This window comes from Phacochoerus africanus, chromosome 8 (genome assembly GCF_016906955.1).
Source record: "Phacochoerus africanus isolate WHEZ1 chromosome 8, ROS_Pafr_v1, whole genome shotgun sequence".
NCBI classification, from domain to species: Eukaryota; Metazoa; Chordata; class Mammalia; order Artiodactyla; family Suidae; genus Phacochoerus; species Phacochoerus africanus.
This window is the reverse complement of record NC_062551.1, coordinates 63,714,748-63,740,032: the sequence shown is the minus strand read 5'-3', so window position 1 is coordinate 63,740,032 and position 25,285 is coordinate 63,714,748. Positions and strand designations below refer to the sequence as shown.

At 62.6% G+C, this 25,285-nt stretch overlaps 1 protein-coding gene across 1 annotated transcript in view; it reads right to left on the bottom strand.

Moving 5' to 3' along the window:
- Window positions 1–11,835, bottom strand: part of PRKCZ (protein kinase C zeta) — an 86,130-nt gene extending 74,295 nt beyond the window's left edge. Inside the window, exons 1-4 of the mRNA XM_047791120.1 lie at window positions 11,599–11,835; window positions 7,605–7,726; window positions 6,771–6,860; window positions 5,374–5,424 (exon numbers count right to left, since the gene is read on the bottom strand). Of these exons, the coding sequence (XP_047647076.1) occupies window positions 5,374–5,424; window positions 6,771–6,860; window positions 7,605–7,726; window positions 11,599–11,669 (334 nt within the window). The 5' untranslated portion in view covers window positions 11,670–11,835. The remainder of the gene's footprint in view (window positions 1–5,373; window positions 5,425–6,770; window positions 6,861–7,604; window positions 7,727–11,598) is intronic.
- Between the last annotated feature and the right edge of the window lie 13,450 nt (window positions 11,836–25,285).

Here is a 25,285-nt window from a genome sequence, read left to right as displayed (position 1 = left end):
GACATGGAAGTTCCTGGGCCAGAGACTGAATCTGAGCAGCAGCCGCAGCAATGCCAGGCTCTTTAACCCACTGAGCCAGGTCAGGGATTGAACCCGTGCCTCCACAGCAACCCTGAACCACTGCAGTTGGATTCCTAACCCACTGAGCCATAGCAGGAACTCCTAAACAATACACTTTTATTTATTTATTTATTTTTTTAAGGGCCACATCCACAGTATATGGAGGTTCCCAGGCTAGGGATCAAACCTGTGTCCTCAAGGATACTAGTCAGATTAGTTTCCGCTGAGCCATGATGGGAACTCCTAAACAACATACTTTGGATAACTAATGGATCAGAGAAATCATGGGAAATTAGAAAATACTTAGAGACGTGGAGTCCCCTTGTGGGACAGCAGGTTAAGAATCCACCATTGTCACTACAGTGGCTCAGGTGGCTGCAAAAGCTCAGGTTCGATCCCTGGCCTGGGGACTTCCACATGCTGCAGACATGGCCAAAAAAGTGAAAAGAAAATACTTAGAGGAGTTCCCACTGTGGCTCAGTGGAATAAGAACCTGACAAGTATATCCATGAGGACACAGGTTCAATCCCGGCCCTTGCTCAGTGGGTTAAGGATCCGACGTTGCCGTGAGCTGTGGTGTGGGTTGCAGACGCGGCTGGGATCTGACGTTGCTGTGGCTGGCGTAGACCGGTGGCTACTGCTCCGATTGGACCCCTAGCCTGGGAACCTCCATATGCCATGGGAGCGGCCCTAGAAAAGACAAAGGGACAAAAAAAAAGAGGAGAACAAGGGACAACACATGGGCATGTCGACGGATGCAGAAAAGGCATCTGACAAAACTGAAAAGTCCTTCCATGATTAAAAAAACAAAAAAGCCGAACACTCCACTACCGAGTCTGTTTCCTGCCCCTGCTACCGACCCGTCAACTCATCTCTGACCCCATCTCCCCGGAGGCGGCGTCAACCCCGCAGGTTGAGGCTCAGCCGGCAGGGCTGACCGCCCGCCCCCGCCCCCCAGACGCCAAGGCCAGTCCAGGTGGCCCCCGCGCGGCCGATGAACCCGCCTCAAGGGCATGAACTTGCCCGAGCAGCTCTCAGAGCTCAGAGAAACGCTTCGCCCGCTGCGTGAATTCAGGGGTCTCTGCAGACCCCCACCGGCAGCTCTCGGCAGCCTCCCCGGCCCGCAGCCCAGGGGGCCTTCCCCAGGCGCGGGTTGCTGGAATCGCCACCCACTGGGGACTGGCCATCAGGCCTGGGAGCCAGAGGTGCCGCCCTCGCATCGCTAGATCGTCCCCTGACCCGCCTGCTCCCGATGCTGGGGGGGACCCTGATAGCAAAAGCTCAGGTGTGCCAGGACAAGACACTCCTCCCACGCAGGAAACTCCAGGGGCTTCCTAACCAGGGACAAGGACCACCACAGAAGGGAACCACAGAAAGCGAAGGTGGAAAACCCACCGCAAGCGTCACCGCGACGGTGAAAGACCCACCGCAAAGACCAAAGGCTTTTCCTCCCTCCTCAGGAGCAAGTCGAGGTTCCACTCTCACCACCTGTACTCAGCCAAGGCTGGAAGTTCTAACCAGAGCAATTAGGCAAGAAAAAGAAACGAAAAGCACATAAATCGAAAAGGAGTCGGAAAAGGCATCTCTGTTCACAGACGATACACAGGACACTAAAGACTCCACAAAGAAGGTGTTGGAATAAACAAATTCCGCCAAACGGCAGGTACAAAGTCAGCACAGAAAAATCAGTCGCATTTATAGACACGCCCAGCGACCAAGAAGGGAAGCAGGAGAACAGTTGCGCTCGCACCAGCGTCAGGAATGAAATTCTTAAGCAGTTCCCTGCTGGCACAGCAGGGTAAGGACCTGGCGTGACCACTGCAGTAGAGGTTGCAGCTGCAGTGCAGGTTCGATCCCTCGCCCGAGAACGTCTACAGGCCACAGGTGCAGCCGAGAACAACAGCAAAAGAACAATAAGATACTTATGAATACAGCTAACAAGGAGATGATGACTTTGACCGTGACGACTACAGCCCAGCCATGAAAGGAATTAAATAAGACATAAATTAGCAAGAAGGCATCCCGTATCTACAGATTAGAAGACTCACTAAGATATCATTAAAACCTCAATCCTTCCCAGAATGATCTAAAGAGTCAGTGCAACCACTACCAAAATCCCGATGATGTGCTTTGCAGAAATTTTTTTTAAAACCCATTCTAGGAGTTCCCTTGTGGTCTAGTGGTTAGGGTTCAGTGCTTTCACTACTGTGGCTGGGGTTCGATCCCGGGTCTGGGAACTGAGATCTCACATCAAGCCACTGCATGCCATGGCCCAGACAAAAAACAAAAAACCCACCCTAAAATCATACGGTATCTCCAGGGACACACAACAGCCAGAACAGTATTGAAAAAGAACAAAACTGGAGGACTGATATTGAAACTTGCTGCAAAGCTACAATGGTCTGTAACGTGCTAGCACAGAGACGTGCAGAGCAATGGGCCAGAACAGAGAGCCCGTGATTTCCAACACGGGAGCCACGACCCTCAACGGGGCAGGGACAGGTCTTGTCCACAAAGGGTGCTGGGAAACTGCGCATCCACAAGCCTTGAACAAAGCTGGACCCTTTTCTAACATCACATGCAAAAGCTACCTCACCACGCAAAGTCCCTAAATGTAAGATCTGAAGCTGTACACCTCTTAGAAGAAAACAGAGGACAAAAACTTCCCCACGTGGAGTCTGGAGTGACCTCTTGGCTACGACACCACAACTGGCAACAGGAAGAAATAAACAAACTGGACTTCATGAAAATTTTACAATTTTGTGCATCAAGACACACCGTAAACAAATAAAAAGAAACTCCCGAAATAGGAGAAAATACATGCAAATCATCTATCTGATGGGAGTTCACATCCAGAAGATGCAGAGAACACCTAAGCTCAGAAACAAAACCAACAACCCAATGCAAAACGGGCAAAGAGCTTGAAGAGACCTTGCTCCAAAGAAGACAGAGCCGGGCCAGCGAGCGCGACGGCGCTAATCATCAGGGAAGCGCGGATCCAAACCGCAAGGAGGCACCTCCTCACGCACAGGAGGGCAACCGCCAAAACCACAGAAAAGAACACGCGTGGCGAGGCTGCGGGAAACGAGACCCGCTGGGCACGGCACTGCCGCCGGAGGAAAGAGAACTGAGGCGCCTCCGAAGAGTAAAGCTGGGCTGCCACAGCCCCCACCTGGGCGTACAGGCCCAGAGCTGCAAGGAGGGACCCAGAGAGCCTGCTCTGCACCCGGGGTCACGCTGCACCCCGCACTGGGGCTAAAACACGGAAGCAGCCCAAGCCTCCATCTCCGGTTGAACAGATAAACGGATGTGGTCCATCCCCACACTGGAATGTCACTCAGACGTAAAAGGAAGGCCATTCTGACGCCTGCTGCGACAGGGATAGACCCTGAGACCCGACGTGGAGGGAAGTGGGCCAGTCACAGAGGACAGATCCTGCATGACCCCTGCTGGGAGGTCCCCGAAGGAGTCAAAACCGGGAACGGAAAGTGCGGCGGGGGCGGGGGCTGGGGGAGGGCGGGGAGCCAGGGCTTCGGGGACCGAGTTTCCAGTGGGGAAGGGGAAGAGCGTCCTGGGAGAACGGGGCAGCAGCAGCAGCACCACAAGCGCAGCTAACACGACCGCCTGCACCAGCATGGCTGAGACGCTGCGCTGGTTTTACGTGTGATTCGCTGCAGTGAAAAATCGGCAGAAAATCTGCGACGTGCCACATGGATGATCATGACGGCATCAAGCGAAGTGAGCGAGGCAGACGCATGAGGCCACACGTCGCATATCCCATGTATGCAAAGCGGACCCACGGCCCAGCCTGGGGCGGTGGCCATCAGGTGCTGAGCGGCCAGCGGGTGCGAAGCTTCCTCCTGAACACGGTTCAGAAGCGGGTGGAGGCGGGGCTTGAACAAGGCGACCGCAGCACATGACACCAAACCCTCAAGGCGTTGAAACAGGCCACTTCGTGTGACACGCGTGTCCCACAATTTCTTAAAAAACCCTTTAGAGCCCATTAGATTCAGATGAAACCTGCACAGGAGGTTCTGGAAGGGGCTTTGCTGCCATGAAATCGGGCCCAGGCGCCACGGTGCAGCCACACCCGCCAGCTCCACCAGCCCTGAGCACAGGCCCTGACCTGGGTCATGGGGGCCGTTTACCCTGCCGGGTGCAGACAGTACTTCTGGAGACCAAGAGACACGGGGGCCAGCATCACCTGGGCATCGGGTGACCGTCCTAGCTGTCCACGAGCAGCGTCACCATCGAGCAGGAACACTCACCCTCTGCCACCCCCTCCCCTGGTACTGCCAAGACGCTGCTGGAATGTTCCCACAAAACCAAGTGGCCCAGAGCCTAGGGGCCGCCCCGGTGAGCACCTCAAGGACCTGCCCTTGTGCAGAGACGGCCACATTCTCTGCATTCCCCGAGGTGTCGTGGCCCCTGAGCCTCAGCCTCGGGCAGAACCCCGAAGCCCCACACTGCAGCCCTGGTCACCAGCCCCTACACAAGGCCCACACGGGACAGCGTCCACACGGGCACAGAGCAGGGGCATGGGCAGAAAGGAACGAAGACACGTACATTGTCACGGAAACACTGCCCCTCAGGGTGTGTGCCCTTTCCAAGAGAGGTGGGCACCCAGGGGCAGATCCTGGGCAGGGACGCCCCGGGGGCAAGGACCCCAAAACCCCTGTGCAGCCCGTCCACCTCCCAGCCCCACCACGGCTGCTCTCTGGGCACGGGGACTCCCGCTCCCACCGGCCCCACCCCTCTTCCCCAGGCGCCCACTGCATACCCACCTCCTAACACCCGCCCTCAGCCACATCCTCCCAGGTCCCAAGTGCCACTCAAGTGCCTGCCGTCCTAGGCCAGGCGGGCTAGCCTCCCCCCACCGCCCCAGCTGACCGTCAGTGTGGGTCCCCAGGGTCCCCCCTCCACTCCCACCTCTAGCTTTACTTACTACTGACAGCCACCAGCTTGTCACCTGCCCCCAGACATACTGGGCTCCACACACGCCCCCCCGCTTCCCAGAGCTGCCCCCCTCATCCACGCCGCCCTGCCCACCGGGCAGCACCTCCAGCCGGCCCCGGACTTTTCCTTATGGCACCACCCGACCGAGCCAGTGCCCTCTCTGGGCGGAACTCCCTGGCCCAAGCATGCCCGCTCAGCCACGGCGCAGTGAGAGGGCCACACGAGGCCACAGCAGCTGCCCACTGGCCTTCCAACCCTCTGCCAGGAGCATCCAAGCCACACGAAGCAGCCTCCCTGCCCTCGGCACGCGGGGCCGCCTGAGCCGCACCGACGCGGGTGGGTAGAGCTGGTACTCACTGTCTTCTCCGGGGCAGGGCAGGCCGGGCTCCTCAGGGATGCTGGGGAACACTGCAGAGAGGAGGAAGCCGTTAGCGCCCCGCGCTGCCCCCGCAGGAGCCTGCCCTGGAGAGATGCTCATTCAGGCAAAGCCCTGGGGACCTGGCATGTGGATGGGAGCCCAGCTCCCGGGGGGGACTGGGAGATGCAGGGAAAAATCGGGGAGGAGCAGCCAGAGGGACCGCGACAGCAGAGCCGTCCAAGGAGGCCCTCTACGTCGGCATGGAAATGGGAAAGAACGGAAACGCCCAGAAAAGTGGCCTCCGAAGGCCCGGCCCGGCCCGTTTCCTTCCACTCAAGACAGAGCTCAAAATTATGCTAAAACCTACGCTGGGTTTCCACAAGAAATCACTAAAACGCAAGCTCCACCATCATTACAACTTACCTAAAACAACCCTTCTCTTATTCTAAAAAATAAAGTGAAATTTTAAAGGGCCAGACTCTCCCCTTTAAACAGGGCCTTGTTACCCTGCAGCGCAGCAGGCCGGGGCATCCATCACAGCTCAGCCACACTCAGATAAAGGGCTACAAACTGGGCATTTTAACCACAAGCCCAGCGCTAGGGAGGACAATGCCCAACTGTGGGCAGAAAACCGCGGCGGGTGCCGGCGCTGGTCCTTCTCCTTGGGCACAGCTGTCCCTGGGCACCCCCCCTCCCGCCTCTGCACCAGCAATGGGTCCAGGGAACTCCCCTATGGTGTGGCGGGTTCAGGATCTGGCATCACTGTGTGGTTCGGGTGGCTGCTGTGGCATGGGTTTGATTCCTGGCCTGGGATTTTTCATGTGCCACGGGTGCAGCCAAAAAAAAAAAAAACCAAAACAGAAGAAGAAAAGAAAGAAGTGGATGCAGACATGGCGGGGCGCAGGCCCTGGGAACCCCAAGCGCTGGGGCACACAGTCTGCAAACCCACATTTAAAGTCCACATGGACAGGACACCTTACACCCCAGCGCCGAGCCTGCTGAGCTGAGGGCTGTGAGCCTGGGGGGGTCCCGTCCGCCTCGGAGCAGGGCTGCGCACCAGGCCCGCTCTGCCCCTGGGCACGTGGGCCCCAGACCCTCTGAGCTCCAGGAAAGGCGGGGGCAAGGGAGTGACTGTGCCCCCACCAGGAAACGGGTAGCACGGGCCGGCGGCCGGAACCCGGGCTTCTGTGTCCAGGGAAGGACACATCGGCCTCTCACAAGATGAGCCATTTCCATCCGGGTCGGGGACCCACGGAGCTGCGTCACATTCCACATCCTTAATGTGCCGGCACTGCCCCGTCTTAAACTGAGGCCCATCCTCTCCGTGCGGCTGCCGGTCTGACGGCAGCGCCCCCACCTCCCCTCCCCCCGGCTGGTCCCCGTGGCCGGCACTGACCGTGAATGATGAGCCCTTCGTCCCTGCGCTGACTGGACAGCCGGAAGGCCTCCTCCAGCTCCATCTGGGAGGACACGGTGCAGGGGTCACCTGGGCAGGCAAGGGACACCGCTGAGGCCACCGCGGGCCCGAGGCAAGGGCTGACAGAGGCAGGCCCTTGCCGTCAGACGGGCATGCCAGGGTGACGGCTCACTGCCTGTAACCAGGCCCCGCGCAGGCGGCCCCCAGACCAGCGGGGCCCCGCATCACAACCAACCACCCCAGGAGGGGAATAACTTCGCCCCTGGCCGGAGGAGGCCTGAAGCCGGGTGGCCTTCCTGGCCCGGGCAGGAGCGAGCAGATGCTTCATGGTGGGTGCTGCAGACGGAGCCCGGCAGGAGCGGACATGCAGGGAGCCGGCGCCCAGGGCCAGCGGGACGGGGCCTGGCTAGAGGGCCCGCCGTGGCCCCTGTGCCCAGGCTGACCACTGCCTGGCACAGCTGCGGGGGAACGAGGCCGCCTGTGTCTGGCTGGGGGGACGGGGGACAGTGGAGAGGGGGGGACACCAGCCCCGCCGCCCCTCCCTCCCCACTTTCCTGAGGAAGCGAAGAGCCACCGGAAGACCCAGGACCCAAGGAAGGAAGGTCATGTGAGCAGGGAGTTGGGGAGACCCTGCAGCCTCCCCCGGTGCCCAGGGCCAGAGCCGGCCTCGCAGCTGGGGCCCTCCTCCCAAGGGGCCGCTGGCCCGCCGCCCCTGCCTGGGAGACGGTTCCAAGGCCCTGCCGGGGAAGCCAGTCCAGGTGAAGCCGCTGAACGCGGGGAAGGGCCTGGAGAGTCACGTCCCCCCGGAGCTACCTTCGCTGTCCACCCACTTGAGGGTGAGCGGGTGGTCCCGGCTGAGACAGCACATCTCCCGCACCTCCTCGCAGAGCTCCTCGAAGGTGGTGGCGGAGTCCAGGCTGGTGATCAGGATGTCCCTGGGGCAGAGAGACGGACAGGTCACCATGGGGTACATCGAAGTCCCGTGAAGCCCTGCTGGCTGATGCACCAAGTCGGTGCCTCGATAAATGGAGCGGTGTTTTCCCCAAAAAGAAGGTTATGACGCCCCCGCACGCTGCCAACCACTGACCGCAGCGGGTAAATCACCCCCGCAAGGGCCCTACCCGGGTGCCCGTGGGAGTGGCAGAAAGCACCTCCCTGAGCCCTGCAGGGAGGGGCGCCCCGAGGGGTGGCCGGTGGACACAGCCCTTTTGGTCAGGCTCAGGGACCTCATTACCCAGTCCCCCAACCTGGATGGGGCCAACGGGGGCAGGACCCACCCACAGACTGGGACGTGGGGGCGGGGAGGGGCCCCTGGGCTGAGCCTCCGGTGCAGCCCCACCAAGCCAGGCAAGGGGGTTTTGAAAAGCAAGTCCCCGCCTCTTCTCTCTCCGTCCAAACTGGGCTGTAGAAGCTGGACTGGTGGCGGCTCAGGGACTCGCGGTCAGCCTCTGAGGGCTGGCCCTTCGGGGGAGAGCGCTCCCCCCAGCCGCAGGCGGGGGGAGACGCCCCCCACAAAGAAGGGGTGGCACTCTCTCAGGTGGACGGCGGGGCAGCAACCACACAGAAGACACTGGATTTGGGGGGAAATCTATCCACCCACGTTTGCCACCACAAGCACGAGCAGCCAGAGAAGGTCTGAAACACGCCAACAGCAGACGTCTAGGGTCGGCTTGGTGAGAACACCTCTGGCTTCTGAACTCCGACAAGTGTGTTTATAAAGAGTCTCTGCCCACCAGGTAACAAATCCAGGGCCACCAGGATCCAGCATCTGTCAGCCCAGCGCCCACTGCAGCCCAGGCCCGGCCCACGGCCCATACTCCCCGAAGGGGTGGGGGAAGTAGCCCCAGCTGCTCGCATCTGCTCAAAAACCTCAGCACCTGCCCAGCGCCCCGAGCGCGCTTCGGGGAACAGCACGGCCATCTTCACCACAGCTGGCAGCATGGCAGCATCGGGGCAAACGGAAACCGTGGCACAGAGGGGGACACAGCTCACCTGGGGTGGCCCCAGAGACCAAGGTCCCGCCGCAGCCACCCCACGCCCTGGAGTCACCCGGCTTGGTACCCACACGGATCAGCAGACTCACCACCAAGAACTCTGGAGGTCAGAGTTCACCATCCCTTCACCTTTGACCCCTCCCTGCCCTGTGACCCTCTCCCGCACCTCCTCCCCCAAGGGGCAGCTAGCTTCCCCCTCCCCCAGTGCTTCAGGGCCTAGAGGCCAGGTAGGGGCTCCCCAGCAGTTTGGAAGCACCGGACACCAGGCTGGACCCCCCCGGACCCCAAGCTCATGACCCAGTCATAGCAGTTCGGCTCTTCTCCACGGCACGACCTCAGCACGCACGGGGAGAGGCCACCCCCCCCAAGGCCGGACTCCTGACCACCACCCCTAGGGTCACCCCAAACCTGAATCAGGCAGCCTCTCTGAGCCACCAGGCGCTCCAAAACAGAGCCCCATCCGCACCCAACAGCCTGCTGAGAGGCCCTCCCCAGACTCCTGGGTGTGCCCAGGCCGCAGTACCCAGCCCTGGGCTTTGCACAGAGCAGGTGCCTAGCAAGGGTTCTGGAAGGCAAGCTAGAGCAGGAGAGAGGGAAGATCCAGCCGAGCTGTTCATGTGTTCTTAGAAAAGCAGCACTTGGACTCAGGCTGGCACAGCAGGGTCTCCAAACGCTGCACACATCACCTGGAAACCCCGGAGACCCTCCAAAGGCCCCGCTGGCAGAGACTGATCTCAAGCTTTCGGAGGGCCCGGGGCAGGGAGGGGACAGACAGGGGCAGGGAGGGGACAGACAGGGAGACCGGGAGGAGCCACCACCAGTGGGAGCAGCTGAAGGCCCTTTATCCTTAAAAACAGTGTCTTGAATGTTCCTGACCCTCGGCTCCGAGCCCTGCTGCTTAGAAATTAACCTCCTTCCCGGTGGCGGCAGCAGCAGAGACAAAATGTCACTTGGACCTGCAGGGTTTGGCTGCGTGAGCTGGATCCAGGGGGCACTTTTCTGCTGCACAGGGGACTAGGCCTCCCTCCGCAAGGAGAGGCACCCTCTAGAGCACTTTAGGAAAAGCACCGCCGGAGGAGCCGGGTGGGGAGGGGAATGAGAGGGCGGAGGGAAGGAGGGGAGGGGACTGGAGGGGGGCGGAGAGGAGAGGGGGCGGAAGCAGGGAGAGGAAGGGAGGAGGAGCAGAGAAGAGGGAAAGAGGGCGGAGGGGAAGGAAGAGGAGTGCTGGGTGTGGCCACATCAGCCCAGGACTGGACTCAACAGGTCAGTTTCTCCGGTAACCACAGCACTCTCCAGGGGCCCAAGCCCCGGGGGGTGGGGGTGGGGGGGGTGTGCATGCAGCCAGAACTCCCAAGGACTCAGTGCCAGGGAGGGGCCTCCTGGGAGGCTGGGGGTCTGCTTCCCACTTCTGGCCTCTTCCTCTCACTAAGGACCATCTCTGATTTTCACCAAGTCACCTATTGCTCAGTGCCACGGTTCCAGGTAGGCAGAGGACTGTCTGATGAGTTGACAGCCACTCCTGTTCCTCACCGCCGGCAAGCCAGGATGCTCTGGCCCTTGGACCAGTCCCGGCCAGGACCTAGCCAATGTCTCACCGGTGTTAGTTTGCAGCCCACCCTTCCAGGCCAGAAGACAAGCCTCCCCAGCCTCTAAGGGTGGGCTGGCCAGTCCTCCTCCAGAAATCCTTCCTTCTCTCCTAGGGCTCTGCCACCATCCCCCACCCCCTGCGCTCCCAGGTGGTCAGGCTGAGGACAGCAGAGAGAGCAGGAGATGCCCACCGGACACCCCAAACAAGGTGCGCTCACCAGGTCAGAGCCTGAAGCCCCTCCTCCGGTGCTACTACAGCGGAGACCACCAAGTTCAACCTCTGGCGTTCAGCCCCCCTTCCCCCTCCTCCCTGCCCGGCAGAGGCGGCCCTGGGAGCAGACCCGGGCTCCTGGAGACCAAGTGGGAAACGGCAGCAGCAAAGGCGCCCAGGGTTCCCTCCATCGCTGTCTGCTCTGCGCAGGAAGCGGCGGCGCGGTCCCTCTGAGTGCAGTTCCCTCCCCCACCAGGGCTGTCCCGCGGCGGCCAAGAATCCAGCGATTGCTCCCTGGCCAGGCGCTCGATCACTGACTCCCATCTCACCGCTGGAATCGAATCCAGGGCGCGGGGCGCGGACGCAGGGCCCGAGGCTGTCAGAAAGGCCGGGCGCCCGAAGGAAGGGCTCCCGAGCCTTTCCAGGCGCGCTCCACTCGCGCAGCCACCGCGGCGCACCTTCAGCCGGGGCTGCAACGCTCTCAAACTGGGAAAAGCTGAGGACGCCACGACTTTTAAACCTCTGCCAGCAGGCTTCACAATGTGACAAAAACTTTCGTCCTTTCACGTTGTGATCTTAAGCTTTCCGCCAGCTTTCCGGGCCGATGTCAACACAAGGATGTGGAGCGTTCCCGACGCCCGCTCCCCGCACCGCCCAGTGCCCCGGGCAAGTCCGAGCCCAGGAAAATGTCGTCGGGGCTGGGAGGGACCCGTGTGGCCGCCGCGCTCGGAGCTGGGCCTGCGACCCCGAGCTAGGGCGCCGGGGGCCAGGCCCACCGCGCCCTGGCCGCGAGCTTTCCCGCCCGTGACGTTCAAGAGCGCCCGCCTCGCCTGGGCCACCGCAGGACCTCCCGGGACGCCCCAGCGCCCGGAGGGGCCTCACTGTCCCCTCTCTCCCACGCCTCGTCCGGCTGCCCCCAGCTCTCGGTCTCCCCAGGCTGCGGCGACACGGTCCCCGACGGCGGCGCTCGGCCCTCCACCCCGGCCGGGCCCTGCCGTCGGGCGCTGGCGCTCACCCGCTGTAGTGCGCCTTCAGGCGGACGCGGCCGCCGCTCCCGTCCATCTTGGGGCCCGTCCTGCTGGGCATGGCGCGCTCCCCTGGCCGCCGTCAGCGCCGCGCCCCGGACGCTCGGGCCATGGCGCGGGCCCCAGTTGCCGGGCCGGGGCGCAGGTGGGGCCGACGGCGGAACGCGGAAGGGAGCGCGCGGCGCGGGGACCGAGGGGTGCCGGTCGGGTCAACTCCGTGGAACTTGGGAGCGGGCAGGGCGGGGCGGGGCGGGGGCGCGGCCGGCGGGCGCGCGCAGGGGAGCGGGGGGGGGGCGCGCACGGAGTCCAGCGTCAGGACCGGCGGGGGCGGGGCGGGGGGGGGTCCGAACATGGCCGACCCGAGGCCCAGCCAGCGGCCAATCGGCGGGGCGGGCGGTCCCGGGGCGGGGGCGGTGGCACCTGCGGCCAATGAGGGTGAGGCGGGGCCTCCACCTGGGCCAATCCCTGGGGGACTCCGCGGCCGCGACCCAATGGCGCGGCGCGGGGCGGACTACCTGTCGGGCGGGGCGCGGCCGCACCTGGGGCCAATGGGAGCGCGCGCGGCCCGGCTCTGCCCGGCAACGGGCGCCCCAAACCAGCCCTGCGCGCTGGCCCTTTGGCGAAGTGGGCTCCCGGGGCCGCGGCTCCCAGGTGCGGCCCCTGCGCTGCGCGCCCTGGGATCTTGTTGGAAATACAGGCCTTCGGCCCAGCCCAGACTCGCGGAATGGAAACTCCAGCAGTCTGTGCTAAGAAGACCTGGTAATTCGAGGTGAGCGCGAGTCTGAGAGCCGCTGGAGCGGGGAGGAGTCGCCCCTGACGCGTGCGATCAGCCGCTCAGACCCTCGATTCCGAGCAGCACTCGGACCGTGTGACCCGCGTCCGTACAGCTTGCAGATGCGGAGACTGAGGGCGAGGAGCGAGAACCCGGAGAAATGCAGGGCCCGCAGGTCTGGGCTCCGCGGGTTCTCCTGGCCCCAGCCGCCCTCCTCCCCCTGCGGAAGGTTTGTCTCTGCTCCCAGCCCGCTCCCTCTCCTCCAGTCCACTCCCCGGTCCAGGACAAGGAAACTGAGTGTGTCCGGTTCCCCCGTGGCCTTCATTTTTGAACAACCTCCTTGGGGTCTTCCCAGCGTAGTGCGTTTGTTCCGCACTGCCGCGTCGGAACTTTCACGGCCCCACCCCCCAGGCGCCTGTGTCCTGGGCCCATCCGTTCCCCTTACACTAGGGTTCGGGTCTTCCCTGAAGAACCCATCTCTCAGTGGTTGCATCCACAGGGGGGCCACATCTGCAGTTTTCGGGACCTCAGCTAGTTGTCAGGTCTGCATCTCTGCCGCCCCTGTAAAGACCCATCCATGCTCGCCGACTCCCCTCCTGCCGCTCTCCTGCTCCCTACCCCAAATGTTGGCAGCCTCTGACCCAGTCCTGTCTTAGCATTCACCATGCCTCACTTGAACAATTGTAAGCATTCCTCCTTTGGTCTCTCATTCCACAGAGTTACCAGGTGCTGGGATCCCTGGGCGTAGTGCTTGTGGTCATAGGACCCACATTCTCCCTGAAGGTGGACACAGAGAAACCTGTTGACAGCCCACTTGTCACCTACTTAGGGAGCTGTAAACTCTCTCTCTCTTTTTTTTAAAATAAGTCATCTGCTCCCCACATCCCTCCACCCCCTGGCCATTTCTCTCTCTGCTTTACAACAAAACTCCTGCCGCGAGCTGTCTGCAGCCCTTCTCTGAGCCCCTCCATCCCCCACTGTCACCACCAGCTCCTGGGTTTTAAACACTGCGTCCAGTTTGCAGGTGTTTTCTTAACTGAGCCTTGGCCTCTCCCCCACCTCTCCTTCATCTCCCTCTGCCACCCCCGCCTCAGTCTTCGGTGCTTCTCAGGCCCTCGAGCTGCGGAGCCGCTCGCATTCACATCGGGCTCCTGGTACCCTCCCAACCCCAGACTGCTCTCCTGGGCTGATGCCCCTCCCATCCACCAACCTCCCCCAGATGCCCCTCCCCATCTCCTGGAGTTTGCTCGGCCACCTCCCCCTCATGCACCCATGCTAGGCTACCTGCAGACCCTGGCGGCTCCAGATGGGCCCCTCTGCTGCCAGCTTCCTTAAAACAGAAGTCCGTCAGTATCCATCTCTGGCATTCAAAACCTGCAGCGTGTCCACTGTCCTCTGGGACCCCACGCCTTCCCTGCCCTGTCTCCCTCCACCCTCCTGGCTCACTCCACATGGACCCCTGGTTGCCTCCTGCCTCAGGGCCTTTGCACATGCTGTCCCATCTCCAGGGAGCACCTGTGCCCAGACCCACACTTCCTTTGAGTCTCCTCAACATCTTCAGCACCGTATTGTCTGCTCCCGACCCCCGTGGGGTGGCTCCTCCATGCCCAGCACTGCTGTCAGGTGCCCGTGAAGGGGAATGGGGTCCGAGGGTTTGCCCTGTGAGGCGAGCAGCGTGGCACAGGAATGAGCAGAACCTGCTGTCCAGAGGCCAGAGAGTGGGCTGCAGCCCCCAGATCCGGCCCCTCAGCTGGCCCCATGGCCAGCGCTGTGGCTGTGTCCCCTGGGCCATTAGGAGCCCAGCCTGGCACACGGCCTTGGGCACATCCCGAGAAGAATGAGAATGCCCCAGAGCACCCCCTCGCCCCAAGTTCTGGTTCCTCGGGGCGGGGCGGGGCGGAGGAGGAGGGGTCAGTGAGTTCAGTTCTTGATGCCCACTTCCCACTGTGGGCAGGATTCCACTGGGCACTGTTTCCTGGACATGCCCCATGCAAGGCACCACTGACGCAACAGCCCAAAGGCTTGCGGAAATGCCCAGGCCAGGGATCGAGTGGCAGTCAAACCAGAGCCACAGCAATGACCACGCCAGATCTTTGACCTGCGGAGCCACCAGGGAGCTCCCCCAAATCCCTTGCTAACCAGGGAAGCCCTTGCTGGAGTAGGAGCCCCTGGCAGTCCGGTGTCCCTGTGGGCAGACCTGAGTGCCATGTGGGAAGTGGAGGGGGCTAGAGCTGCCTGCTTGGGGTCAGGCGGCTTTGGAGGGCGGGACCTCTGTTCTCCCTGGTGGTGGGGGTGGGGAGGCCTGTTCCAGGAGGGGATCTCCCGACCACACCCAGCCCCAGACCCGGGTGAGGCACATGGGTTGCCTGATTTTCTTGAAGCCCACAGAAGGTGGAGCCCCCCCGCCTTTGGGTTCTCCCACTAACAAGCTCTGCAGAACAACCCCCCAGCCTGGGTGGAGCCACTGAGCCACCCTTCTTAGGGCCTCATGGGCAGAGGGCTTGGTCCTGAGCAACAGGTAGGTGTGCCCGGCCAGCGTCCACCTCTCTCCCAGAGCCCTGGAGACAGGCAAAGGGTGTTGGTGTGCTTGGCATGGGTTGGGACCCGGTCAGCCTGAGTCACCGCTTTTTCCCCGGCATGTCACTCATGTAGCACATCTGGCATGAATGAACAAGTGAGTGAAAACCCCTCGGAAATGCTGGGACCAGGGGGTCCTCCTAGGACCCTGGGCCTGCTCTGGGGGCACCTTGTTGGCCGTCTGCAGCCTAATGACACCATTCAAGGCTTCACGGGCACCGGGGGGCAGAGCCTTGGATGGCCGCACAGGCCCGAAGTCCCCTTCCCTCCCCACCCCCCCAGCTGAGGGCTGATCTTTTTCACCTCTGGGCAGGTTCTGTATTTCCCATTTTTCCACAAAGACCTCATATAGTTTGAGATCACAAACACCTATGGAAAGTACAGAGGTGTGTTGTTTTTAGCTGATTGTAAACATGCAAGAGGCTCGTTGTAGAACTCGGACGGCTCGGCAGGTGCCGAGAGGGGCCCTCCCCCTGTTCTGCCTCCCCAGGCGCAGCAGGGCCCCCGCCCCTCTCCTGTCACCTGTCACCGGGACCCAGGGTGGGGCTGCAGGGTGCGTCCACCCTCTGAGCTCTGGGGAGGAGAGGGCCAGGGCCGCCGAGGGAGGGCCAAGTGGAGCCCTGGTCCTCTCCTGGGGCCCAGGTCCCTCCCCCAGGTGGCGAGACGTGCCCCCTGCTTTTCTTTGATTAATGTTCTGTAAGCGAGACCCGCAACAACGCGGGGAGCCTTTGGGGAGAGAAAAGTCAGGTGGAGCTATGCCAGAGGAGACTGATCAGGGCCTCCCGTGGGGGTCAGTGGCCCCTCCTGAGGGGACCCTTCCTCGCCAATGTCCGCAGGCTGCATTTGTGCCAACCCAGTACTTGGGACCGCCCCAGAAGGGGTGGCCTGCAGGAAGGAGCACTCACTGAGCAGCGGGGCACATGGGGGGGGGCAGGGCCTCAGGCCAGGTGTGACACTGACTCACCCAGGAGGGGCCTGGCAAGGACCACACAGGTCACAGGAGTCTGGGATGCTGGCTGACAGGTGGGTCAAGTGACAATATTCATTTCCCTGCTTCCTCATTCAAGGGATGTTGCCCACGGGGGACTGGGAACCTGCACGGTGGCAGGGGACAGGTCACACACCTGGCAGCTTTGTCAAAAGTGGGTCTCGGGGCTGTGGGGCAGGGGAGGCTGGCTGTGGACCGGAGGCTGTGAAGAGGGAATTGGGGAGCAGGTAAGGGGGAGGGGAGCTGGAGAGCAGAGCGGCGGGTGCGCTGGGAGAGGCCTCGGACTCCGGATGCCCGGGAGCAGGGGGTTGGGGGCACGGAGCAGCCCGAGGGGCCTCTGTCCGCGTGCGTCTGTGCAGACGTGTGCCTCCCAGCCCCAGAGGCACCATTTCCTACCTCTGATTGCGGACGGACTTCCCTCAAGGTGAGGGTTTAGCTTTCTCCCCTTGCGGGCTGTGCGGAGGCGCATCCCCGCAGCCCTGCCCACGCCTTCCCATGGGCGCAGTGCTGCGCGTTCCCGGTAGAGGGTGCCTCAGGGACGAAGGAACTGCCCCGGGGTTCGGCGCATCCGTAGGGCGCTCCTCCCAACCACACGCCCGGAAGGAGGGCCCGGAGGCCAGTCCCGCTTCCAGGTTCATCGCTCCGTGGGCGACGGGCAGTGGTACATTTACAGCTTAACCGCCAGTTACAGAAATCGTCCCTCTTAAGCGCCCTGAGGCTTGTCTGCACGTTGGACCCAGACACAGCCTGCGTGCTGTGTGTGCACTTGTGTACCTGTGTGTGTGTTTCCGTGTGCATGCCCTGCAGGAGGTGCAGGACAGCCGGGGGTGGGGGCATTGGCGTGTCCAGGGACTGGAGAGAAGCTGGCAGGACACTGCTGCTTGGCTGGGAAGGGCTGGACCCTGCAGTGGCACTTCCTAGACGTGGCTGAGCCTGGCATGGTGCCATTGCACAGGTGAGGACCGTTTGGCAAGGTGCCCCAGGCTCACCCCCATGTGAGCATCACCCTCAGCCCTTCTCAGGGACGTGGGTGACAAGGTCCCATTCTCTGAATGAGGACACCGAGGGTCAGGGTGGCCCAGGGCTTTGTCCCAGGGTCACAGGGCTGCCAAGGCCAGTGGGGACACACTGCACATCTCTCTCTTCAGGCTGGACGAGCCTGCAGAATGGGACCTAAGACAGGGGGTGGGGGCACTGTGGAGGGAGGGGGCACTTCCTGTCCGGTGGCTGCTGGGAAACAGAGTCTGTCCTGCTCTCCCGTTCCAGGGCTGCCTGGGATTGTATTTAAAACCCAAAATAAGCCTGGAGAGGCAGCACCCAGAGCACGGTCGCCATGGTGATGCTGTGCCAGCGCTATTTTAGCTGCAAGGAGCATCCCAGGGAGCCTCGGTGGCAGAGACGGGACAGGTCTCCAACGCTCTGCCCCAAGACCCACCTTGTCTGTCCACACCCGCCCCATGCATCAGGATCCACCACCCTGAGTGCCAGCACCTCACCGAGTCTGCCCATCGGAGCCTGGCTGGGGCCCCAGGCGGGCATGGCCCAAAGCATGGCACTGGATCTAAATTGTTCGTTCCAAGCCCATCCTGGGGAGGGCATGCAGAAGGCCCCCTCCACCTCACAAGGGGGCCCCCAGGCAGGCGTTCAGGACCTGAACTGGTGCCTACCCAGAGCAGGCAGGAGAGGCTCTGCCAGGGACCCCTGCAGAGTGGCCCCAGCAAACCAGCAGATGGACCAAACCGCAGGGCCTGTCCAGAAGGAGGCACTGGGCCGCCAGCCGTGCTGTGTGCAGGCCTCTCTGTCTAAGGCGAGGTCCGTGCTTCGGCCGCAAAGAGCAGACTCCTGAGGCAGCCCCCAGCCCTCGTGGACCATCCCGGCAGAGTGGCTGCTTGACAACTGCAGCTGCCTGGGGCATGGGGCAGGCTCTGTGGCTTTGAGAGGTGGGCACCTTCTGGGGCCCAGTGCAGGTACCCAGGCAGGCCCCTCAGTGCCCTGCTGCCTCCCTGCCTGGTGCATCGGGGGCATCCCGAGGGCTGTGCCTTCAGTGTCCACTTGAGGGGGAGTCGGTTCCTGGGGCCTCGGTTGTGGCTGCAGCTGCCCGAAGGCTGTACCTAGGGTGTTGGGCCCTTGGTCCCCGGGGGAAGGGGGCTGCAGGCATCCCAGGCTGAGGACACGGAACCCACGGCCACCCTATCCGGGTGCTTGTGCCCCGGGCCCACCTGGGCGGGGCCCATCCCGAGGGAGGCAGCCCAGGGAGCTGCTGCATACACACGGTTCCCTTACAAGAGACGAGCCTGAGCTCAGGGCCCCAAGTGCTTTTTACCAGGAAGAAAAGACTCCACCCCTTCTGGGGAGCGCTCCCAGGCTGTGCACCCCGAGTCCTCCTCAGCCAGACTGTGCAGAGCAGCAGGCAGTCAGCATCCTGCTCACGAGATTTGCAGAAACAAACCTGAGGGGACCAGTCTCAGCGCTGCTTCCTGATGCGGCCCAGCAGCCAACCCAGGAGGGGTGTCCTCCCTCAGTGTCCCGGTTGGTGATGCGCCAGCCTCTGCGTGGCGACCTCCGGCTCTCTGGCCCCAGTGGAGCCCCAGCCTCTCTTAAGCGTCCTCTCGCTCGGCCTCAGTGGACCAGGGTGGCGCCCTAGAAGCTCGGGAGGCAGGCTGGGCCACCCGCCCCACCTCTGAATCATGTCCAGAATGGGAGCAGCGTGCCCTGGCTGTGACCTGGGTGGCAGGTCACCCGCCACTTGCTGTGCCACTAAACCAGCCCTCCAGGCGCAGCGTTTGCTGAACCCCCATGGCATGTCATCGCTGAACTTGGAGTCGGGGAGACATCTCTCTCGGGCCTGTTGGAGCCCCTTCCTCTCCCCCTCTGCTCGCCCTTCCTGCAGCCCCTGGGCTGGGAGAGGTGGGCTGTCCCATTTCTCGAGACCAGGCCTCCTCCTGGGCCACAGCCAAGGAGCTAAGCCGGCGTTTCCTAGAAAGTGCCCTGGCCCTGCCGGGCGGGGCTGGAAGACCGCAAGCCTACCTTCCTGCTGCACATGCTACTTCCGGCACCGGAACCCGAACGCCAGCCAAGCTCTGCTTTCACGTGCCTCCTCCACCAGGCTGATCGCCTTCCCCGAGGCAGTCGGGTGCCCTGGGCACCTCCTGAATGGCACAAGGTACCAAGCACTGCAGTAGATGCTTTTTATTAACTGTATCCATTAAAGCTCATGACAACCAAGGGCCATCCTTACCCCATTAGCAGGCGAAGAGCCCCAGGGCGGTTGAGTCATTCACCCAGGGTTACAAGGCTGGCATCCAGCTCCGAGCCCAACTCCCAGCCACCACGTCACAGGACTTCATTTTCTTTGGTCCCACCCACAGCATGTGGGAGTTTCCGAGCCAGGGATTGAACCTGTACCACCGGCGACAATGGCAGATCCCTAACCTACTGAGCCACGAGGTAACTCTGTCATGGGACTTCCTAACCCAGACGTCACGCTCCGGAGGTAAAAGGGAAAAACACGTTGATTTCCTCCAAATGGCCGCCCCACCACGCAGGAAATCCAGGACCTCTGGTTGGAGGGTCCCTTGACCCCCTGTGTCCGTCCCCTCAGCTCCCCTCCAATTTCAGGGCAGCAGGGGCATAGTCCCCAAGCACAGGCAGGCCCCCGTCTCTACCTGTCCCACCCCAGGACTTTCTCTGACCTGCCCGGCCCAGGGTGGGAGGGCAGCCTGCAAGGGGGACGTCACCATCCCAGGGCAGCCCTCAGCCAGTGGGCCCTGGACCCAGCTGGCCATCCTCAGAACAGTGCTGGGGGCTGTAGGTATGGTTCCCCAGAGGGTCTCTGGGCTGGAGACCACACCCCCACAGCAACAGCCCAGGGACAGTCTCCGGGGGCTTCTCCTCCCCTCCCCATTGCTCATTCCTGCCTCCCGGGGTCACCTGCCAAGTTCACTCTGTGCCCTGAAGTCCTTGCGGTGGATGCTACTCTGGGGGCCTGGAAGCACCGTGGAGCTGGGTCACTCTGCCTGATGACGACCAGGGCCCAGCCCCGCTGGCAGAAAACATGGGGTGGTGCCCACGGGCCCACAGACTCTGCCACTACTGGGTCGGGAGCGCCTTGGCCTCAGGGCGTCGGGGGGCAGGGGGAGCTGGAAAGGTCACCTCCAAGTCACCTCGTCTCCTTCAGCCAGAAGGCAGGGGTGCTGAGAATCAGGCCCAAGGTCCAACCTTCATGAGGCAACAGGGCCCAGGAAGACTGACCGCAGCCTCGGCAGGCCTCTCGGGCTAAGAGCAGGACCCTATCGGGGGCGTGGGCATGAGCCTGGCCTGGGGTCATTATGAGTGAACACAGGATCTGGTGCCCAGATCCCATCCCACATGACAGTGGAAAGAGGAGGCCCTGGAGATACATCTGTGATGGCACACTTGCCAAAGAGTGCTCCTCGCACACTTTCTGTGTCTTCTGTGACAAAGGGCCACAACTGGGAGCCTTACAACAACCAAAATCTATGCCCAGGGCCTGGAGGCCAGGAGCCCAGGCGTGGGCAGCCCGGTCCCTCCTGGAGGCTCTCCCTAGATTCTGGGCTTTCCTGGCATCCCTTGGGGTCCTTGGCAAATACACACATCTCTGCCGTCTCTGCCTCTGTCGTCACACAGCTGTCTGCCCTGACTCACTGTCTGTCCTCTCCTCAAAGGGGGCAGCGGGGGTTAGACCTAGAGCCCACCTCACCCCAACAGGACTTCATCCTAACCTACATCTTTTTTTTTTTTTTTGCATTTTAGGGCCGCACCCGCGGCGTATGGAGGTTCCCAGGCCAGGGGTCGAATCAGAGCTGCAGCTGCCAGCTACACCACAGCCACAGCAATGCAGGGTCCAAGCTGTGTCTGCGACCTACACCACAGCTCGTGGCAATGCCGGATCCTTAACCCGCTGAGCAAGGCCAGGGATCGAACCCGTGACCTCATGGTTCCTAGTCGGGTTCTTTAACCACTCAGCCACAATGGGAACTCCCATCTTAACCTACGTCTTAATTACATCTTCCAAGACCCGATTTCCAGTGTCACAGTCACAGGCGCCAGGAATGAGGACCTTACCTTCTCGGGGACGCAATTCAACCCTCACTCTTGTCCCTTCAGAATCCGTCCCTCCCCTCACTGGGTCCAGACCACAGCGGGGCCGGCTCAGCCCGGCCCGAGCAGGATACCGAGCACCTGCTTCAGGAGAGCCTGGCTCGCTCCCAAGGGAACCACAAGGCCCGCTCAGGAGCGCTCCATCATGTGTGGCGTGGGCGGGGGGGTTGGATCAGGGGCTGGGCTGGGATCTAGGACTGACTGTTGGCTGTCCTAGCAGGGGGGCACCAGCCCTGGCCCAGCTGGGGTGGCTCCCTGAGGCCGGGGCACAGTGGTGGAGACACAGGAACAGCGTTGGAAGAGTTTGAAGAGGGGCTTGGAGGCTGGGGGGTGGGGGAGCGCCGTCAGGGAGAAGGCACAGGTGCCACCCCCTGCCGGGTCCCCAGAACTAGAAGGCAGGCCTGTCACCAAAACAACGAGAAAGGCGCAGGTGAGGGGCTCCGGTGTTACCAGGAAGCTCAAGGCTGGCTGACCCGCATGGCCACGTGAACAGGAGGCATGGCCGCCGCGGGTCCTGAAACAGCAGGACCCCTTTCCGCAAGGGCTCCAGGGGCGGCAGGCGTGGTGGGGCCACGGCAGAGGCGGGGGCGCCGGCTCATGTGGATGCATAGGCCAAGTGGTTTGTCTCCCGATCCACTTGGAGGAGGACGGTGAGTGCACTGGGCCTGGTGGACGGGAAGTGAGTCCCAGTGAGAGCCACCGGCCGGGGGCGCAGATCCCACGGGGTCAGGGTCCAGCCTCAGGGAGGGTCACCACGCTGCAGCACCGCAACCTGCCCAGCGCGGGCTGGGCTTCTCCACGCGGCCGCCGACCCACACTTGGTGCAGGTTTGCAGCAACACCCAGAGCAGAGCGCCTGCTGCAGGTCCGGAGGCCCCTGGGGACTGCAGAAGCCCCAGCTGGAGGCGTGGAGGGAGACCCCCTAGGCCCCTGGGGCGAGGCAGAGAGGCCTGCATGGGGAACTACTCGCTGTGTGACAGCAGTGCCCTAAACATGTCTGGGGGCCCAACCTTGGCACGGGGAACACAGGGCAGCAGGCCCCATGCAGCCGGAGCTGCCCGCCAGCTGGGATTTCTAAGCAGGTGTGCAGCTGTCTGGCGACAGTGGAAATGGTCCCTTCGGCTTAGGACCCAGTGAGTCTCCAGGGTACAGAATTACCTAAAAGGGGCCCAGAGGCCAGGCCGCCTATCCCAGAGAGCCATGCGTCCCCTCAGCTCAAACCTGTGGCTTCATGTCCGGCTGGGGCCCCTAAAACCAAGTGACAGAGAAGCCACTCCAGCCTGGTTCCCGGAAGTGCCAGCTTGGCGTCAGTCCAAGATAACAATGGGCTGAGCTGACATACAGCAGCAATGGTGACAGTGGCAGAGGGAAGGGTCCCCAAGGCTCTGAGCAGCACACTTGACTTTCAACTTTGTAGGATTCCCGGGAGTTCCTGTTGTGGCTCAGCAGGTTAAGAATCCAATTAGTTAATTAGTTTCCATAAGGACACAGGTTCAATCCCTGGCCTCAGTGAGTGGGTTAAGGATCTGGCATTGCCGTGAGCTGTGGGGTAGCTCACAGATGTGGCTCAGATCCCTCGTTGCTGTGGCTGTGGTTCAGGACAGCAGCTATTGCTCCGATGCGACCCCTAGCCTGGGAACTTCCCTATGCCACGAATGTGGCCCTAAAAAGGAAAAAAAAAAAAAAAATCACAGGTGTGCCTTCTCGGGCTCCCACACGCCATGGGCACAGAGTGGTCACAGAGCCGCAGGCACCCGTAAGGGCAAGGTGACTGAGAGTTGCCCCTTGGGACCAGGGTCTGGTCACTGTACCAGGAGGTGGCCTAAGTGAGCAGAAGTGCTGGCCAGGGGCTCTGGGAGAGGGGGGTTCCCGACGACAGCTTGGACTGGCTGCCGCGTGGCTCCAAGTGGCTTGTTCCACGGAACCTCCGTGTCTTTTGTTACTGCTGCTATGACAGCCAGCACCTTAAAGAACCAGGGCCTCCCTGAGCCATCGCAGTTGCCACCTCCAGGCCCTCCGGAGTGAAGCAGGGGTGCCGCTCATCTTGAGGGCGGGCAGCCTGGGGGAAGGAACTTGTGGTAAAGCCTCGGCTCCCATTCTTCTGAAAGACGACTCAGGCCCCCCTCCCCAGGGCTCCCCCGTGGGCCGGGGACCTGGTTGCCCCAGGCCAGTCAAGGCCCTTGCAGGTCCCCTCCCTCCGTTCTCCCCACCCCACCCTCCTGAGTCTGGGGAGTCACCCTCTGTCCTGGGCTGCATTTTGTCCACCCAGAACATCAGTATGTGACCCGTTTGCAGCTGTAATGAGTTAAGATGAAGTCGCACTGGATAATGGGGTCCCCGACCCAACAGTAGGTGCCTCTGCAAGAAGAGGCGGGACACAGCCATGTGGTGATGGGGACAGAGACCGGGTGACATGTCTGCAAGCCGAGGGACACCAGGGATCGCCAGCAGCGCCAGGAGTGGGGAGAGGCCTGGGGCAGACCCATTCACACCTGACCTCGGACCCCGGCCCTCAGAACTGGGACCATAACCCCCCCAGTCCGTGGCACCAGGTCCTTGTCTCAGGCTCTGCTTTTGAGGGAACTCAAACAAGGCCCCCGGTGTGGGCTCCGTGTGTGGTGGGCTGACCGCCTCACAGTGGGGTGATCAGTGCCCACCCTGCCCCGCAGACGAGGGAGGGCAGCTGGGCTTTGTACCCTGCCACTCCGGCCCCTCCAGCCTTGGGGACGGGCTGTCCCAGCTCTCAGGGAGGCACTTTGGGACCCAGAGATCAGCGTACCCATCCCAGTCTTCACAGGAGACAGCAAACAGGGAAGCCACCAGGTTCCACTCTGTCCCTGCCAGGGTAAGATGTGTACAGAGCCCAGGCCACCTCCCACCCATCGACCCGCCTGGGTGCCCCTGCAGGAAGCGCTGACACCCCTGTCCACACCGTTCCTCTCAGCTGCAAACCTCTGCCCGGCCCTGGCCTTCCATCCGCTCCTGTCACCACCCCAGACCAGAGAGAACCGGCCCTGCCCCTGCGCGGGCAGAAATAGCAGCCTGCGGGCGAGAGGGCGGGACTGCTGGTTGCAGAATCAGGAGAAGGCTCCTGCCCGACGGGCCGCGCTGCGTGGGTGCCCGAGGCGGTCACAAAGCCCGGCTTTAAATAGCTCATGTGGGTTCGCGCAGTGGGAGGAGGGCGGGGAGAGGCGGGCGACGGGTGCTGGGGTCCTGGCAGAAGAGGGGGGTGGCTCACTGGCTTCCGGACCCAGGTGAGGACAGCAGTTCTGTGAGCGTCCTCCAAGTGGGCGGGAGGCAAGCCTTGGGGTGGGACCCTGGGTGCCCAGGCAGGGGTACCGTGGGAAGTCTCAGGCCCAACCCGGGGCGGGGGTGGGGGTGGGGGCTTCAGAGCACCAGCTGGGGCCTGGACACACTTCAGGTACCTGAGGTGGGGGTTGGGGGGGGGGGAGCAGTGATCCTGCTGGGGACACACAGGCCAGAGGGTGCCGATCTGGGACAAAGAGGTATCACTGCCCTCATTCTTGGAGCCGGCGTGCATGGCCAGCCAAGCTCTGCTGCCCCGAGCTGCCCCGGGCCCTGGCGGACCCAGATCCAGGCTCTGCTGCTGCCCAGCTGCCTGCTCTCCTGCATGGTTTGCGGTGCTCCCAGGGCAGTCATGCTGGGGCCCCGTGGCCCTGCCCCCTGGCCCGTCCCAGCCCCCGAGATGACCGTGTCCAGACCTGCAGCCTGGCCTTTCAGAGCAAGAGTCTCTTTGGGGGGGTGAGGGGCCTCCGAGCTGGAGGCATGGGCCTGAGTGAGGTGCACCTCCGCCCTCGGCCATGGCCGGTCTTTTGGGAGGGAGTGGGTTCTGCATCCCTGGCTGGACCGCCTGGCCTCAGGGGCCACTCTGCCAGCACCTGCCCTCACGGCCTGGGGACACTGCAGACCCTGGACAGGTGTGCTGGCTGAGGGCAGGGCGCAGCGGGGCCACCTTTCTGATTCACACACTCCCCTCAAGGTGGTTTGGCTGCTGCCCTGGAGGGACCCTGCAGGGCCAGCAGGGTCATTGCCTGGCTGCCGCCTGACCATCAGGACACTGAGTGGGGCGTTCCCCGCGCTGCGCAGACAGCTGGGTGACAAGGCCGCCCCTCGGTCTCGGCTTCTGTTCCTTCTGAGCGTGGCGACCTCCCTTCTCTCTGTGGGGCTGCCTGTCAACTCCCAAGGCCGAGGGTCGCCCA